At 43.3% G+C, this 18,330-nt stretch overlaps 1 protein-coding gene across 2 annotated transcripts in view; it reads left to right on the forward strand.

Annotated features, from left to right (window-relative positions):
* LOC146833852 (2-5A-dependent ribonuclease-like) overlaps positions 1 to 17,503 on the forward strand; it is a 409,083-nt gene extending 391,580 nt beyond the window's left edge. The window contains exons 6-8 of one of the 2 annotated variants that reach the window (XR_014960622.1): positions 13,871 to 13,992; positions 15,582 to 15,789; positions 16,978 to 17,503. Coding sequence is in view for 1 of the 2 variants with exons in the window: in XM_085601751.1 (XP_085457877.1) it covers positions 13,871 to 13,992; positions 15,582 to 15,723 (264 nt within the window). In the remaining variant the exon portion in view is untranslated. Of the gene's footprint in view, positions 1 to 13,870; positions 13,993 to 15,581; positions 16,109 to 16,977 lie in introns of those variants that run through there. The other variant, XM_085601751.1, reaches the window with a different exon arrangement.
* The last annotated feature ends 827 nt before the right edge of the window (positions 17,504 to 18,330 follow it).

Genomic DNA, 18,330 nt, shown 5'->3' on the forward strand with positions numbered 1-18,330 from the left:
AGGGACTATCAGGAGGTGTTTAGAATTCTGAAGTATGACACTACCCCATTGATAGTGTTTGCGATGGCCAAATATCTTCTTTCTATGTGGTTCACCAGGTCCAAAAAAATGCTATTTGCCACACAACTCTCTTGATCCCAGTATTGTCATTACTGTTACTATAGATGCTTGTGGTGTAGCGAGAACGCTTTGGGCTCTGGATACAGTTCCAACAATTTGTTCTTATGTGGAAAAAATGTTGTTCTCATTTGCCCGTGTAATTTTTTACTACAAATTTTTTTTAATGTTTGATGGATTATACTCTATGCAATGTCTATTTAATCATGTTTTATTGTACATAATTATTTATGTCTTTTTATGGTATTTTACCGAAATAAAAGCTTTGACTGACTGACTGACAATTCCATAAAGCACAAAAGGGGAAATCATATTATAATGGCAGTGGAAACAGGACTACAGCATCTTACTACCTTCCCTGTGCTAAGAGCTAGTTTATTATAATTATAGAAGACCTCTAGGCTTTGTCATGGTGACCCCATACCTCCAAGGTTAGATGCAATGAATTACATCTCTGGACAAACACAGCTCTTCTTCGTTGGAAAAGTTTTCTCCAAGTGCCCTCTCATGCATCTAATGCCATATTAAAAGCACTCGAGTTTCAGTAGTGCAGCTGTGTTCCCTGTTATGTCTATGGGCGTGGGACTGACCAAAGTGAATCAACAGCATACATTGTTTTTGACCTTGAACTCGCTTTGCAGACGAAGAGCACGGTGTACAGCTAGATGTGTGAAAGGCAGACAGTTCTCATGTGAAGAAGCGCAAGCAGAGTATTTACAAGAACAGAGCCATGTAGTGTCGTGTGCAAAAAGCGGCAGAATGGCGACCAAGCATATACTAACTTATGCTATTATAGCAATGTCCGTAGTTAATCCCATGTTCTCACTACACCTTCCCCTGGTCAGGCCAACAGTTGGTGGTCTTTGGTGAATACAGAGTTCAAGACGTGCGAGCAACAATCAAGAGCATCTGTATGGATGTGAGTTCAAATTTAGGCAAAGAGAGTTAATTTGTAATTTTGCACAAAAGTCTGAGGGAAAAAAAATCAATTTCTAAAAAAGGCAACAAATATATAAAAAAAATTATCCCTCAGATGATGGGTGCTAACCAAATCAATCCATCGAGGTGTATGAGCAGTAAGTTTCAACAGCCTCAAGAGGAAGTCATTGTTATCGTCAGAAAAGAGAGACGCCATCCAATCGAGTAAAAGAATTAACATACGTGTTCCTAAACAATGGGTGCCTCTAACACCATTAGTGGACAACTTGCGTGATCTTCTATAAAACTTCGTTGTAGGAAATCCTGTGCCGCTGCACAGATATCCTATTCCGCCAAAACTCCAAGCGCAGCCGCGCAGGCTATAATCCCAACACCGGAACATTCTTACTCATGGGCCACTAAGGGACTCATTAGCAGCTCAAAATCCGGTGCAGGAGATACCGTATTGGAGAGGCAAAGATCCAATGTCCATTCAAATGACCATTCCAAGCAGGTGAAGACTGGTTGCATGCAAGTGTAGCAAGCGAAACGAAAGGATAATCCATAAGCCACGCTGTGTGTGGCCAGGGGCAGAGTACCGTAGCATTCAAGCATACGGCTCCGAAGCATCAGAAGCCGGTCTGGACTGTGTAGGGCCACAGGAGGAACAGCCATTTCGCAGCAGGCAAATCAACAGCATAACTCTAGCAGCTAAGGCAAGTAATAGTGGCAAGCCGCCGAAGACACTGGAAAAAATAGAATGAATAAATGCTTATATCACACCAAATATAGTTTGGAAAGAAGTCACAAGGCCAGAGCCCACAACTTAAAAAAAAATGGGCCAAGCCTGTAGTACTAGAGGCATTGAAAATCGTATGAATCAAGGCACCGAAATGTAGTGGGAGGTCAGTATTAATAAGGACTTGCACCTCTGTTCGAGTGTTTGCCACGTGAAGGACGAATGTCTCACGGGCAGATGTGAGGTCAACTTCTTTTTGGGACAATAGTGCTCTTATTCTGCTCAATTTATTGAACTCTGCCTTCAAGATCGGAATAGAAGGCCAAATTGAGATATCGCGCCTCCCGTGTTGGGGTGAAAAAAAGTACATTTTTACAGCAAACCACACGTTGTGAGACTGTCACAATGTAAGGGATGCCGGCAAGCTTGCCGCAGCAGTCTTCATTATTTAAAAGCAAATAACTACTGTTTGCAAGCAGAGTAAAAGTAGGTGTAATAGCTGGCACTGGATTACTCTTCAAAACACACGCCAGATTGGGGGCTGTAAGGTTATAAGCGCCATGCAACTTTATATTTTTGCAAACAAGAGAATGTATGTGAGTGAAGACCACACCTCGTGAAGGAATGCACTACCTAAGGGTTCGAAGCGGCCTAGGGGATAATGTTTCATGCATGAACTAAATTTAAATAAGGAAAATGGAAGTGTTATTACCCCATGGATGAGCCATACAGCTGAGTCAGTTTTGGCCACAGAGAATGGTAAAGGGTCCAACTTTTCAATATATAAAAGAGTGTATGTAGCATCCTTCATGGACATAAACTGCTGTCACGTTCAAATAATCACGTGGAACTTTCCCAATCTTCAGAGTCTGCAAAGTCCATGCAAACTGCATGGCCGAACGCAATTGATTTGGACCATGATATAAAACAGACGCTTCATCATGAACAAGATCAACAACAGATGGAACAATATTATCCAATGTGTAAATGCAGGAAGAAAGTGTGTTAATACTATTATCAACAACTGCAAGTACTTTCTCTAAATTAGCCTGGTCTATTGCCCGTAGATGAGAAGCAGCTTCGATTTTGGGATAGCTACCAGATTTCATTGTAAGTTGCATAAATAAATCTTTTCGATCTAGGACCAGCCGGGCCTTTTATAAAATCTGCCAAGTCAATGTCACCGGACAACAACGACAAATGTTGTTTTACTGACGTTAGTGTTGAGTGTTGTAACCAATTCTGACATAATTTTCCCACAGAGTAGGTAGTAACCGAAAGGGAGCTGGAAAAACGTGGATCAGGTCTATCCTGAGTGTATCCATGGGCCTTACCAAGAAAACGGAGTTGGCAAGAATCAGAACTTGCCTGCCAAACTAACCAACCTAGGGGATCTAGACTAGAAATATTAAAGGTATCATTTGTAAACATCGATTGCAAATCTTCAATGGCAAAATTGGTATGATTGCTCCAGTTCTGATATATAGCGAGAGCTGGAATTGTAGGGGCATTTATTTGCTCTGAGGTAGCCAATCTTAAACAAGTTGTCTGATAGACTGAATTATTTAAAAATAGGATCTGAGTTGGTATGAGGCACGCGCGATGTAAAGCTTCCGTGCCTTGCACCTGCCAGGATCTAGAACCCCAGACTGATTTAAGATCTACTGTATCTTTCCACAGTTCATATCCACCCACTGATAATTTATCAATAAAGGATTTGGAATACACCAATTTAGTGTGGGTGAGCATTACTTTAGTATTTAATCTAAAAAAGAATGACCCTGGTTTGGATTTACTAAAATCAGTAAAATAAGTACATTTCTTCAAAAGTGTTTTTGAGCTGCCTTCCAAGGGAGCCGGGCAATGTTCCCTCTGTGTATAATTAAAAACTTTTCTTAAAGTATTAGCTTTATGCAGATAATGATGTCCATAATGCTTATAGCAAAACAAATCGGCATAATTTGCAGTATTCAAATATAAATCTTCAGCATCAAATGCAGCATAAGACTTCAAATCTGAAAACAAAGATTGTAAGGCCTGTACATCCGAATCAGCAGAGTGTATGTTCTGTTTCACTACATCCCCCATAGAAACACGAAGTACATTTGGAACATTAACCACCTCGGTAGGGCCATGAATTTGAAACTTCACTGCATCCCAAACTATTCCATCCGCAACTGGCCAGGCGGAGATGTTGACAAAAGTCTGGTCTCTTTCATGATGTGAGAAGAAGAGTGCGGAGCCAAAGTTCCATCAACCAATTTTACAGCAGAGCATTCAGATAGGTAGTGACCATTGATCAGAAGGAAACAAAATGTCACAAATCCAATTGACATGAACAAAAAAATGGCAATGAGCACCAACCAGATGTATGTCCAAGAGGGAACCAAATAAGTCTGTTTAAACCAAGTGACAAAAATAGCGAATTTGGTAGGGGCTATTGTTGATGTGGAGTGTGACTCAAAAGAAAAACGTGACTGGTTAAGGGTATCCGATTGTAAACCAGGCAATGACTCTGTAGTTGGATACGCATATTCAGTTTCTTCATTTGGACTGGAAGCCTGGGGGTTTAGCAAGGGATTAGTAACAGAGTCCATCTCTATGGCAGTGTCACACTGGATGTTGTTCGAAGCGGCCAACACTGTATTCCTGGATATTGCTGGACAGGAAGCAGCTGGTGTCATACTATTTAGGATCGGCCAGACGTTGTAGCTTAACATTGTCCACTGAGATGTATCTGTTGTCTTTGCGATCAGGAAGTGGTGGTAAAATGACTGTACGGGTACCCTCCCGCCAAGCACTGGGACAGGTGCACGATAAGAGGGGCCAAACTCTTTTTTGTTCTCCACCATCTCTCGGACCAGGTCTCCGACTTTAGGAAGCCAGCCGACTACCGGAATCTGCAGCGCATCATTAGTGGCGGAGGGTATGTGTTCCTTTGCAAGACTGTCATGAGTCTCTTGTAGTTACTGTAATACAGCAGAATGATTATCTACGTCAAAGGATGTGGCAGTCGCCGCCATGTCTAGACCATCAAGGTCTGGCACAAACATTTTCATGCCAAAGAGCATTTCGTATGTGGTCCGCCCACCCAGAGATCTTCTAGGGAGATTATTTAGTGCACGTTGTACGCTATATAAATGTGCGAACCAGTTTCTGCCAGTACCTAAAACTCTAGCTGTCAAGGTTTGCTTTGTCACGGTTCATTCGCTCCACAACTGAGTTGCCCTCAGGCCTGTACGGTGACGAGAATTTGACCTGCACCCCCAGAGACCTCATAGTATCCTTGTACGCCTTGGAAGCGAACGCGGGACCCTGGTCAGAATGAAAGGTGCCACATGCAAAAATTCCCACAAAGACACGCAAACCCCTGATGACAGTTCGTGCATCAGCACTGCGTTGTGGCCAGACCCAAAGAAAACGTGTGCACGAATCAACTGCAACTAAGATTAATTTATAAGAGGTATCTGAAGAAAATGGACTGCAGTGATCTAGATAAACACATCCAAAAGGTTTATTAGAAATGCACAGCTGTGTTTGTGGTGGTCGTGTTACCGTCGAAGGTTTAATCTGCTGACAAATGTCACAAGAAAGCACATAATTACGGGTTTGTTTATATAACCCACGCCACTAATAACGCTGCTGTAAGATTGAAACAGTCGCTGAAACGCCAGCATGGGCTGAAGCCATGCCTTCGTGTGTGGCTGTTATCAGAGAAAGTCTGCGGTCCACGTTGGAAATCAACCTGTCACCAACATCATGAATTCTCACATGAGGAACTTTATCGGGACTTAAATGATAAGAGTATTTTGAAGGGAAACCCTGGGGGTAATTACCTCCCTTCTTAGTTGCAGCTATCGCTGCCAAAATGTTATTATCAATCTTACTCATGGATCTTGTAACTGCTGCAACTGAACACGTGGCTACTGCTGTTTTAGCTGCTTCATCAGTCAAACTATTACCGCCGTGTGTACTCCTACGCGCTGGTGGCCAAGAGTATGAATCACATGTGTGAGAGGCAGACTTTCTTTAAGATCTGCGACTCGAACCCAAAGCATGTTATGCTTAATTGCGCTACCTTTAGAATCCCAATAGTCATCCTGAGACCAAAAGAATAAGTTGTCATTAAATGACTGAACACAGTAGTAAGAGTCGCTTACAATCAAAGTAGTCGCATAGGATCAGCAAACTCCTGTGCAAGAACCAGAGCGTGCAGTTCCACTAACTGGGCGGTACAGTCACCGAGTGCCTGCGTGTGCACAACTTGGACTTGAACTCACCATTCACTATGGTACTTGCCAAATTAGCGCATGCTGCTGTATGCGAATGCTTTGACCCGGTTGCGCTGAACCGTCGGTGTAAATGATACAATGGTACTCCTCTAGTGGGTGCATTGACAGAGGAGGAGGATGAACAAATTCATACTGTAAAAACTCCTGTGTTTGCAGCGAGGAGTCGAAGATGAACGTGACATCACGAGAGGTCAACGAAGTAGCCCATTGTATCCAACGTGGACGCAAAGTCTTTGAGTTTGGTACACTTGCTTTAGTCACTGGGTCAAGAGCAGGATATGGTGTTACAACCAACATGCGTTTCCCCTGCGCCAGTGCGCGTTCCTTCAGGATCTCCATCTGGACCGCTGTCAAAACTTTTTCCACAGTTGAAAAACGCAGTTCAGCCGAAGGACAAATGTGATTTGTAAGCATTACTCAGTACGTGTCACCTTCATTAAATGTCAAGTAAGTGAAGCCCACTGCGCCTGGCACAATCCGTTTCACCAGATTTGTGTGGTTATCACGCGTCAACAAGTATTTATATTCAAGGCGATCAGACTGCAAAGATTGCAGGATAGCTGAATATTCCGGAAGCCAGCAGGCTTTTGAAAATTTAGGTTGTATCAAAGCATACAGCGGCTTGATACGCTGGGCATATTCGGGAATGTAAGTTTGACCTAAATTAAAAAAAAAACCAGCAAAGATTGTAATTTTTTCAGGGTTGTAGGAGATCGCAAACGTGCGCATTTCTCCAAGAAGTGAGGCGCTAAGCCTCTTCCTTCATTATTGAGCTTGTAGCCCAGGAACAACACTGTGTACTCTGCAATGTGTGATTTTGCAAAGTTAAATTTGTAGCCGTAGTCAGCAAACAAAACTATGATGCAGTCAACGCGACAAAGATGCAGCCATAATTCGTCGTCCGTGAGATAAATGCCATCAATGTACGAGTACACATCTGGGTCTATGCCGTCCAACAATGAGACGACACAGGCTGCGAAAATGCCCGGGCTGTTTTTATAGCCCATGGCTAATCTTCTATATTGTTTTTGTTTTCCGCCAGCGGTAAATGCGTCCATTGACTGCTCATCGGGGACAGATTGTGACTGAAAAAGCTGTTGGAAATGTGAAGCGTAGTTTTATATTTTTTATGTACAAGACTGTCTACTAGAGCAGAACTATGGGTATTCTGAACCCCAAAGGTGCGACAATGAGAGTTCAAATGTCAGTAATCCAAAACTAAGCGGTATGACCCATCTGGTTTGGTTACGGTAAAAAGAGGGGTATTCATTGGTGACACACATGTTTCAATCACTCCTTGATACTCCAATTGATCTAGAATATTGGAAACGGGAGCTTTTGCCTCCCGCCAGAGGGGATATTGGAGTTGTGGCTGTGGCATAGACCGCAATGAGATCTCATGCGGGGGAGAGTCTTTATCCCAGCCCACCTAAGTACGGTACAGAGCCGGTGCAAGGACCAAAGCCCACTCTTCTGCAAAGGCCACCGCTAGCTCCTTGGAGACGTTGTGTGAAAAACTAGGGAGGATTACCTCCTCCTCCCCTCGCGGAGCGGCCAGAACAAAACAGAAGTCACTTTTTCCCAAAAATGCCTTTAACTACACGTTGTATATCACCTTCAATCAGAAATACAATTTCATATAATCTGTCAGGGGGAGCCACTCGGGTGTCAGCCGTTTCGACTGTGATGAAAGTCTCAGTTGCTATCGCCTCCAGAAATGGACGCAGTGCTTGCCGCACTATTGTAACCTCCGCTGCGCTGTCTAGCAGCTTTACTGCCCATTTTAGATTCCGGAGCTGGGTTCTCACCGTCTGAGGCATATCTCGCTGTTAAAGCAGCAACTTTCTTTTTCTGAAACAGTGAGCGCTGATGAGGAAAATCGTCTTGCTTCCCTTTTCCGTCAGTCTGACAAGGCTGCTCATGTCCTTGTGGGGCACCTCGACCTCTGCAGCGCTCCTGGCATTCCCCGCCACCGGCATGTGAGCCTGATGTTTCCTGTGAAGAAACAGGAGAACGCTGATCAGGAACCTGAAACCTGTCAGGAGACCTAATTCTCGCGAGGTCACACAAGTCATAAGTGCCCTCAGAAGACTCGGGTACCAGTGACGCTGCATGTGACCCTTGTTTCTGTTGTTGCTTCCTCTGTTTTTCTATTTTTCAAATGCTGTTTAGGAAAAATAGGACGGTCGTCTTTAGTAGATTGTGCTGGTATTCTAGCAAAAGGCTTAACACCCAAACTATTGCGTCCAATGGTCTTATAAGCATCTGCAAAAATGTTAGGTAATTCGCAGGGTTTCTCTTCCTCTGGGACAAGACGCAAAGCATTAGACACCTGAAAGTTAACTGCATCTCCCTTGACGTTCGCAAGGATGATATCAGCAACTACGTCAAACACTCCGAGTAGCCTCATCCCTAACTCAACCGCCGCCTCTGGGCCATACTCATCCTGAACACGCTTATCACGGAGGGCAGCAAGGTCATCGAAGGCGTGCCAAAACACTTTGCATATACCGCCGCAAACACTTTACCCCAATTTTCACAATCGGTTACCACTGGTATTAAGTCTTTCTGCAAACTAATTGTAAAGATTCTGTGTTTTTCCTCAGGAGTGGTGTTTGGAAATACCGCTTCCAGCTGGTCAAAGTTTTCAGCAAGCCAGTAAGGTAAATCATCCTTATTCTGTGGACGCTTGCCCATAACCAAATTAACCATGACGGGACTAATAGTCAGCCTGCAAGGTCCAGCTGGTTGCGCCGCAACCCCCGGTGCTCCCACCTGGAAATTGCGGGAAACGTATTGTACTAGAGCCCTATGCACCTCAATTAAGGAGTTGTGTAAGACACGCAGTTCGTCTACCGGGACTGCTAGATAACTGGATGTGGTGTTACCCGGCCAAAACTGGCCAAGTGGCCCCTGGAATCGACAAAGTGCCTAAATGGACCAGAGTCACTGTATGGGGTAGGGCGCCATTAAACCAAATACGGTGTTGCTGTGCCGAAATCCGAACTTCAAGAGTTCTATAAGGCCGATATACATTAGGTGTTGCAGTGTGAGTTTATACATGGAACAAGTCATCATCACTGTTCACTGCCGGAAAGGTTACCCAAGAGTAATACACCTCAAAGTGGTAAGCTGGATCAGCACCACCCACAAAAATAAGTGCGATACCCACGTCAGGCACTCCATATGTGTTCAAATGACGACGGAGTGGAGCGCGGCTATGTGCAGCAATATCTACTTCCGCCATAAGGACTATGAAAGAAAAACAACTCAATACGTGACAGCGCAAAAGGGTAGCAATTCAAAAGAATAACAAATCCTTTTAACAATATGCAGCTTGAAAAACCTATAAATACATCAATATAGGTAGGTTATGCCGTCACCGCTGTTTTCCGGAAAACAGAAGCAAGGGTATCGTGGACAAGCACAAGTACTCCTAAAGTGCCTCATAAATAAGTACCAGACCAAACATTAGGTGCGCCATGTTGCAGGGATTCTGCACATACACTGAACTATGCGCAGGAAACCAGAACCTCGGTGTATTGTGGTGTACCAAAAGACCCACCTCAGTACCTAGAACCCCAATCCCACTAGCAATAGTGTCTCATTCGTTCTCCATATTACAGGAAAGCTACCAATGATTAGATACCCTAGAACAAGCGACTTCGTTCCTCTCAGGAGTAGTGGGAAACAAAAACACTCTTTTGCTCAAACACTCATACTTGTCCACAACGTGAGTAGACAGAGACACAATACAGTTTAAAATGTTTATTTTAACTAACGTGCTCTATAATGCCGTACACAAGCCAATACTAGCAGCAAATTGCATGAGAAAAATATAATCAGCATTGTTACAATGCCATAAAGCACAAAAGGGGAAATTATATTATAATGACAGTGGAAACAGGACTACAGCGCCTTACCACCTTCCCTGTGCTAACAGCTAGTTTATTATAATTATAGAAGACCTCTAGGCTTTGTCATGGTGACCCCATACCTCCAAGGTTAGATGCAATTAATTACATCTCCGGACTAACACAGCTCTTCTTCATTGGAAATGTTTTCTTCAAGTGCCCTCTCATGCATGTAATGCCATATTAAAAGCACTTGAGTTTCAGTAGTGCAGCTGTGTTCCCTGTTATGTCTAAGGGCGTGGGACTGACCAAAGTGAATCAACAGCATACATTGTTTTTCGACCTTGAACATGCTGTGCAGACGAAGTGCATGGTGTACAGCTAGATGTATGAAAGGCAGACGGTTCTCATGTGAAGAAGCGCAAGCAGAGTATTTACGAGAACAGAGCCATGTAGTGTTGTGTGCAAAAAGCGACAGAATGGCGGCCAAACATATGCTAACTTATGCTAATTTAGCAATGCCCGTAGTTAATCCCATGTCCTCACTACAGAGCATTCTGACAAAAGAACCGCCTTTCCATCGAAGGCACCCCTCCTGGGCTGACTTACATAGCTGATTTCATGCAAACACCCCAACTTAGCATCTGGTGCATTTTCAACACAAGTAGCTACAACGTTTTCTTTAACAGCTATTTTAGTCGTGAAGTTTGAAAATCAATATAGAGATGATAAGCTGCATAGTTAGTAAAAGGTTGCATTTTCCAGGTAAGTTGCACCTATTCATTTATTTAGGTAAGAGTTTTATGTAGCGCTGTGCATCGCCTCATTGTTATTTCACAGTGCTAATGTAGGATGTATTACAGATCATTCCATCGTGCATGTTCTATTCATCGTGTGTGGATGAGCAGCCGAAGCTGCAGTAGTTGCTGGTCTGCTGGTGGAGTGGCGGGGGCCAGTGGGGATGACAGACAATGGAGAGGTGGGGAGGGGGTGAAACAGACAACAAAGGCAACATTTTAAGAAAAAGGGAAAAAAGAGCTTACCTGCCGCCTGATACTCTTCTGCTCCATGCCCTCGCTGCAGCACACAGGCTTCTAGTGTCCCCTGCGGCCAATCCTGACGCTGCTTTCATGCTTAAAAGAAGTGTCAGGCTTGACTTGAGCACTGTGAATTTGCGCTCCCAGAGAGACTTGGAGCATGTGCTTTGCTGTCCTCAACCCAGCAGCACAGCCGGGTTGGAGACAACTCAGTGCACATGTCGGTTTGGCCGCCCTGAGGCGGAAGCCAATCTGACATGCGAACTGAATGCAGTGCCTACCACTCCCTCTATCATTGCCCACCCGATGGCACTGACAAAAAGACTCGCCGGCCATTAGAACCTGAAAAATAAAACGCGAATAAACCTGTTTTATTTTACAAGTTTTGAGGCAGACATGGGAGTGACGCCCCTCTGCCATAGTGGAGGAGCCACCACTGCGAAATAAAATGACTTTTTTCTCTGGCAGTCCAGTGCAATCTAATACACACACACACACATATACAGACACTCACACATGCACATCATTCGAAGAACTGATTTTTTTGTTTTTACAAATGCAATATTCAGGAAATACACGTGCTTACACAGTCTCATGATCTGTAGCATGCCCTTCACACTTCGACTGGCTACACACACTCCTCCCATCATTGTCACCATTTCAACTCATGACAAGCTTGGATCCGTCACAATCACACCTACACTATATTTGAAAGAGAAGGGCCTGATTCAACCCTGCCCTGCCAATCAGATTGGTGTCCACAGCCCCCGCCAGCCCCGAAACCTAAATGAGTTGCTACATCATAGCTCTGTAGCAGTTCAGAAGGTTCTTCAGTAAAGAATAAAAAGCACTGGTTGTAGTTTCTGAGCTTGTGGATGGCTGCAAGCTCATAAGTACTGGTCAACCTTTGTGGAATCCATTTTCTACAGGTCCAAAAGGATAGAACCGTTGACACACTCCTCTTGCAGTGTTTCCTCCACAGTACTTGTAAAACTGCATGGCACACGGAATTTTCTCACATTCCACTAATTTGGGATTTCGAAACAGGCTGCACACAATTAAAGAAAAGGAATGCTGACCAGAGACTTCTTGAGCTATTGTTTTGTTTCACTAGCAAAAGTTCTGAAGCTGCTCCTGACTAGTATGTGGGGTGCTGACCCATGGTAAGATACGACAAGAGGACGGTGGTTTAACCTCACGATTCTGTGCTGTAATGGTCACTCCAACCACTAGGTGGCGCAGCAGAAGTGCACACAGAAAATGTCGGCAGGTTTTGTTTCTAGTAGAACCTAATCGATGCTGGACGCCATGTGGGATACTCTGCAACTGCATACATTACACAGTTCTTGTTGTAGTCCAGTCTCGTCAGTTTCAGAGCAGCGCCTGTTGTGTGTTGCTGCACATCTGTAAAATTGAGCCTTGCTACTGCCCCAGAGTACAGGAACACTCCCTGGGCATGCAGAAGTTCTGGTACTCAAGGGGGAAAAATTCCACAGTACCTGTACTTAGTACTGGTGAGTACCGGCCCATATAAAGCACTGTGCACAGATAGGAGAGGTAGGCTGTCCCACACCCAGGTAAGTGGATCGCATCTTGTAGTGTGAGTAGGGCTATTGTAGCACTAAAAACAAGTGTTTTACAAAATGCAGTTTGTGAATAGGGCCCATTATGTTTGGGGTATGAACTTTAATCTAATCAGCTGAGATGAATTTATCAATATTAAGCAAGATTGATATGACCCCTTTTGGTCTTCCTTTTGTTGGCACCTTCATGAACAGGGTGAAGCTGTGAACAATAATAGCCATTTCTGTATTTCTGGTCTCCCAATGCATCCGTGGCCTTGTAGTCATGTCAAGGGTCATGTGTTCAGGCTTCGGTATCCCACATTCTGGGAATCGAAGTAAAGCTGCGCTGGTCTGGAAGCAATTACGTATTCACACGTACGTAATAACTTTTGTGCTGCAGGGGAACACCTCAGCTAATGCATAGCCCTATGCCAATAGGAAGAACAAACTAGGGCTCCAGCAAAGTTGCAAAGTCTCTCTGCTTTTTGATTTATTTTTTTAAAAGTGCATTAGCTTCGCAAATTGCCTAGCTCAAGAAGTTTTAAAAAACCAGGACATCTTCAGCACCCCATTGCGCTTGCAGTATATCTTTCCTGATGCGACGAAGCGCAGCAGGTGGGGGCTACCATTTGCCGCCGATTCCCCATCAGTGTCCCAATTTCTGGCAAGCACCTGCCTTAGGCCATGCCTTTTTCCCTGACACGTTTTAGCGACCCATCGCTCTTCCAAGGTCCCAGAGTTCGAGCCCGTGCGTCCCCTGATCACAGAGCGTCAGTCATCTGGATTCCACGACCCCATCTCATTCCATCCCCTGCCTGCCACATCCCCAGTCGAACCTTAATGTGCACAATTGTTTGTCAGCAACTGGATGTCCAGCCCTTCACAGCTGGATCATCTGTGGAGGGAAGTAAGCCCAATTTTGCTCAAGGGCAGATGGTGAATCTTAACTTTCGTTTAAGTCTTACAACTTGCGCTTGCGTCCCAAAATAGTTTTTCGAAAGGTATCTTACTTTGGGGGTGAAGGCGAAGCTTTTACCAGCCTCTACTACAAACGAGAATGGAATACGTGTGTTGTGGACGCACTCCACATAGAAAGCTCATTAACACCTTCCCTGTGACTATTTCGATCCCTACCTCTTTTGCTAAGGCGTTTCCTGCTGACAAATTGCTCTATAGAACAGTGCTTCTTTGGTTGTACGGTTGTGCCACAGAGCGAAGTTATTCAGATGAGGTATGTTTCTTTAGTGAAAGACAGCTGGATTACTAAGGTTGGCTATCAATATTTCATTGTATCATGTGCTCCATGTTCACTTGCCTTGCTAATTGTGTGCTTTGTGCATTGCTGTAGATTGACAAGCCGATCATGAATGCCATGCCTCCTCGCAATCCGAGGTACCCTTACAAAGACACGGTTGACAGCCTACTGAAGTTCATCAGGAACTTGGGTGTTCACTACAAGGACGAAGACAAGTAAGCAATGTGCATGTGTTTGTGATAAACATACCCAACCCGCTCTTACCATTTGTGGTGTTGGGTGGATGGATTTAGCTTTGATTGTGTATTCTGATGATTGTATAACTTGGAGTGAAACAAAACGGATTATCAGTACCATTGCAAATGTGAAGTCAGGAGTTGGCTTGAGTACACTTTTTTTCTCCAGCAGTACAAGTTAAGAGTTGTCATGGCGGCTTGTCATAAGATTTTCCTCTTTTCTACTCGGGCACCATCATGGACTCGTGGTGCGCAAATTCAATTGCTCCCGTCCTAATCTGAAATGTGTTCATTTGGCAAAGAGCAGTAGTGCATGCTTCAAGCAATAAGCAAGCACATAATGTACAGTGTATTCAGCCATGTCTTAATACAACTCAATAGAACAAAAAAACTAGGAAAACAGGCCTACAGATTCTCCTCTTTTGACCCACCCTATTCGTCTTTTGGACATGGAGGTAAACCCCTAAACAGTGATCCTCAAACATAAAAAGCAAAGCATGGGGAGGAGACCTCATTGCGCCATCCAGATTTAGCAAATGATACACATACGTTTCTGAACACTGTATGTGAATGCGCCAAGCTCATATGTTTAAATCCATAGGTTATGAAGTAAAACATAAGCTAAAGAAGTGCACAGAGAGATGATGAGGAGCAGAGACAAATGGATGGAGAATGGTCAAATCTGCCACTCATTACAGGGCATTGCAACTCAGATTCACAGTAGATACCTCATAAGCACTTGCAGCTTGCGGTTTTTACAAATACTTGAATTGAACACATGCAGCGGTCAGGCCTTAAACCTATTTCACTTTTTTAGTTGCTTAATTGGGGTAATGGCTGGGCTTGCAGAATATGCTACCTAAAGCAAAAAGGGAGTCTGTAGCGAACAGGGATCCTTTTAAGGTAACTCAGCTCAGGGCATGCCTGGCTGAGACTTATGAACACTGACAGATGGGATCTTTGGGTAATCAGATGCCATGAGCTAAGGCCAAGGGATATTAGCACCTAAGGGCCATATTCACAAAGTTTACTTAGAAGTTTGATAACATTTTCACTTTGGACTAGGTTTACTACTTCCTGTATTCACAAACTCCACGTATAAACTTACCACAAAAGTGTAAGTTACAGGTCTCCACCCCCACACAAGAGTAAGCAGTTGGTCCCTCTCTAAACTTCTCCCTAAACACCTTTTACTCCTGCCTTATTACATTCCCTTATGTAGTAAGTCTGCCCTTTCTCCCACCCACTTCCTCCAGTTTTACTACTAAAACGTTTACTTACGTGTGTTGCGTTCTATGCTTCGACTGCAGAGATTACGCACACTTAAGTATACGTAATGCATAGTCAAATGTACTGCAATGTGCAGTTTGTGCATCCAGCCTTAAGTCTCAATGGTTCACCTGCACACGTCTCCTCCATTCATCTAATCTTCACTAATGTTCTCCTCTGTTGAGCTTGGTCATATCTCTCATTCATGTATGCAAGCAGTCATACAATTTGTGCTTTTTATTTAGGGTTTTGAGAATGTCTTTGTCGCTGTTCATCACAGCCCCTCTCTCCCCTTTCAGCATAAAGGAGATCATGAAAGACCCCGGTGAATACTTCCTGAATTTGTTTCCGGATCTGACCCTGTACATCTATGAAACCATACGAGTCTTGGAAGACAAGAAACGTTTGCTGGACCCCCATGGGATTTCTCTTCAGACATGAGCAACATCCAGAAGGTCATAGGCTGTTAGTAACTAACAAGCTGATATGAAAAGCTTCTTTCAAGGTGTAGGTATTATTTACCAATGGTTATTTATAGGTTCATCAGGAGTAAGCCACACATACTCACAAAAAATATCTCTTAATCAAGTATAGATTCTTTGCACGTTGCTTAATCTCCCCCTGATGAGTCTGCAATCCATTATGGGGATTTGTGTGTACCGGAGTGCTGAATTGCATATTAAACTGGCTTGTGCCTTGAATCTCAGATTAAAATTATAAATCGACACCCAAAGAATCTAGCAGACCGTGCTGTCTGTCTGTTGTTTCTATTAGTATTATTATTAGTACATGTATCGGAGAAAATAGTAAACACTTACTCTAGACACCAGTGGTTTCAGGTACCAACTTTTTGTGAGCGTTTAAGGAGAAATTTCAAGGGGAGAGAGCCCTGGACATTTCGATTACAAGTCATTGTTATATGGGGTGTTGGTCTAGTTGGTTTACGGAATACAAAAATTAACTAAAGCTCCCAAAATGTATTAGATTGTCATATGAAAGTCTAGGACTAGAAATATGTTGTCCTTTTAAGGTAACTCAGCTCAGGGCATGCCTGGCTGAGACTTATGAACACTGACAGATGGGATCTTTGGGTAATCAGATGCCATGAGCTAAGGCCAAGGGATATTAGCACCTAAGGGCCATATTCACAAAGTTTACTTAGAAGTTTGATAACATTTTCACTTTGGACTAGGTTTACTACTTCCTGTATTCACAAACTCCACGTATAAACTTACCACAAAAGTGTAAGTTACAGGTCTCCACCCCCACACAAGAGTAAGCAGTTGGTCCCTCTCTAAACTTCTCCCTAAACACCTTTTACTCCTGCCTTATTACATTCCCTTATGTAGTAAGTCTGCCCTTTCTCCCACCCACTTCCTCCAGTTTTACTACTAAAACGTTTACTTACGTGTGTTGCGTTCTATGCTTCGACTGCAGAGATTACGCACACTTAAGTATACGTAATGCATAGTCAAATGTACTGCAATGTGCAGTTTGTGCATCCAGCCTTAAGTCTCAATGGTTCACCTGCACACGTCTCCTCCATTCATCTAATCTTCACTAATGTTCTCCTCTGTTGAGCTTGGTCATATCTCTCATTCATGTATGCAAGCAGTCATACAATTTGTGCTTTTTATTTAGGGTTTTGAGAATGTCTTTGTCGCTGTTCATCACAGCCCCTCTCTCCCCTTTCAGCATAAAGGAGATCATGAAAGACCCCGGTGAATACTTCCTGAATTTGTTTCCGGATCTGACCCTGTACATCTATGAAACCATACGAGTCTTGGAAGACAAGAAACGTTTGCTGGACCCCCATGGGATTTCTCTTCAGACATGAGCAACATCCAGAAGGTCATAGGCTGTTAGTAACTAACAAGCTGATATGAAAAGCTTCTTTCAAGGTGTAGGTATTATTTACCAATGGTTATTTATAGGTTCATCAGGAGTAAGCCACACATACTCACAAAAAATATCTCTTAATCAAGTATAGATTCTTTGCACGTTGCTTAATCTCCCCCTGATGAGTCTGCAATCCATTATGGGGATTTGTGTGTACCGGAGTGCTGAATTGCATATTAAACTGGCTTGTGCCTTGAATCTCAGATTAAAATTATAAATCGACACCCAAAGAATCTAGCAGACCGTGCTGTCTGTCTGTTGTTTCTATTAGTATTATTATTAGTACATGTATCGGAGAAAATAGTAAACACTTACTCTAGACACCAGTGGTTTCAGGTACCAACTTTTTGTGAGCGTTTAAGGAGAAATTTCAAGGGGAGAGAGCCCTGGACATTTCGATTACAAGTCATTGTTATATGGGGTGTTGGTCTAGTTGGTTTACGGAATACAAAAATTAACTAAAGCTCCCAAAATGTATTAGATTGTCATATGAAAGTCTAGGACTAGAAATATGTTGTCGGGCCAAATGGAGTGAAGAGGACAGCTCAGGGCCGGTTCTACGATTTGTTCTACGATTTGTGGGGCCCTGGGCAGAAAAGGCACATGCAAGGCCCCTATAGTTTGCATACGATGTTACCTTACAGAAAGTGACATCACAGGAAGTGACATCAATTGAGCATATTTATTCTTGCATTGCTGAAGCCACTTAGTGTGGATATCAGTAAAATGGCTATAAGTATATAATTAATCATCTTATTCTCTTATTAAAATAAGTAGATATATTTGAAATCTCTATTAGGTGCAAATACATTAAATTAATCAAACTAGGTGGAAAAGCTAGGCTTGCATCCCTTCAAAACTGATCTGACTATTTTGATGTTTACTAATTGTTTCCAGAATAGTGCATGATTTGGGAAACTGTCACTAGTATAGTTCTAGTTTTTTGGACAATTAGTGACAGTGATACACACTAGGGCAGGTGCATTGGCCTCAATCTACAAGGCCTTCTAAATATGTTTGCAACATATGTGGGTTTCCTCACATCCACCTTTCCCCAGGACGTTTTGTAAAATTGCAGCCTTTTACCTTCTCTATCTGGTTCTTCCTCTTGCATTCTTCTTTCCCTTTTTTATTCTACTCTGTACTTCT

The sequence above is a fragment of the Triturus cristatus genome, chromosome 4_2 (genome assembly GCF_964204655.1).
Source record: "Triturus cristatus chromosome 4_2, aTriCri1.1, whole genome shotgun sequence".
NCBI classification, from domain to species: domain Eukaryota; kingdom Metazoa; phylum Chordata; class Amphibia; order Caudata; family Salamandridae; genus Triturus; species Triturus cristatus.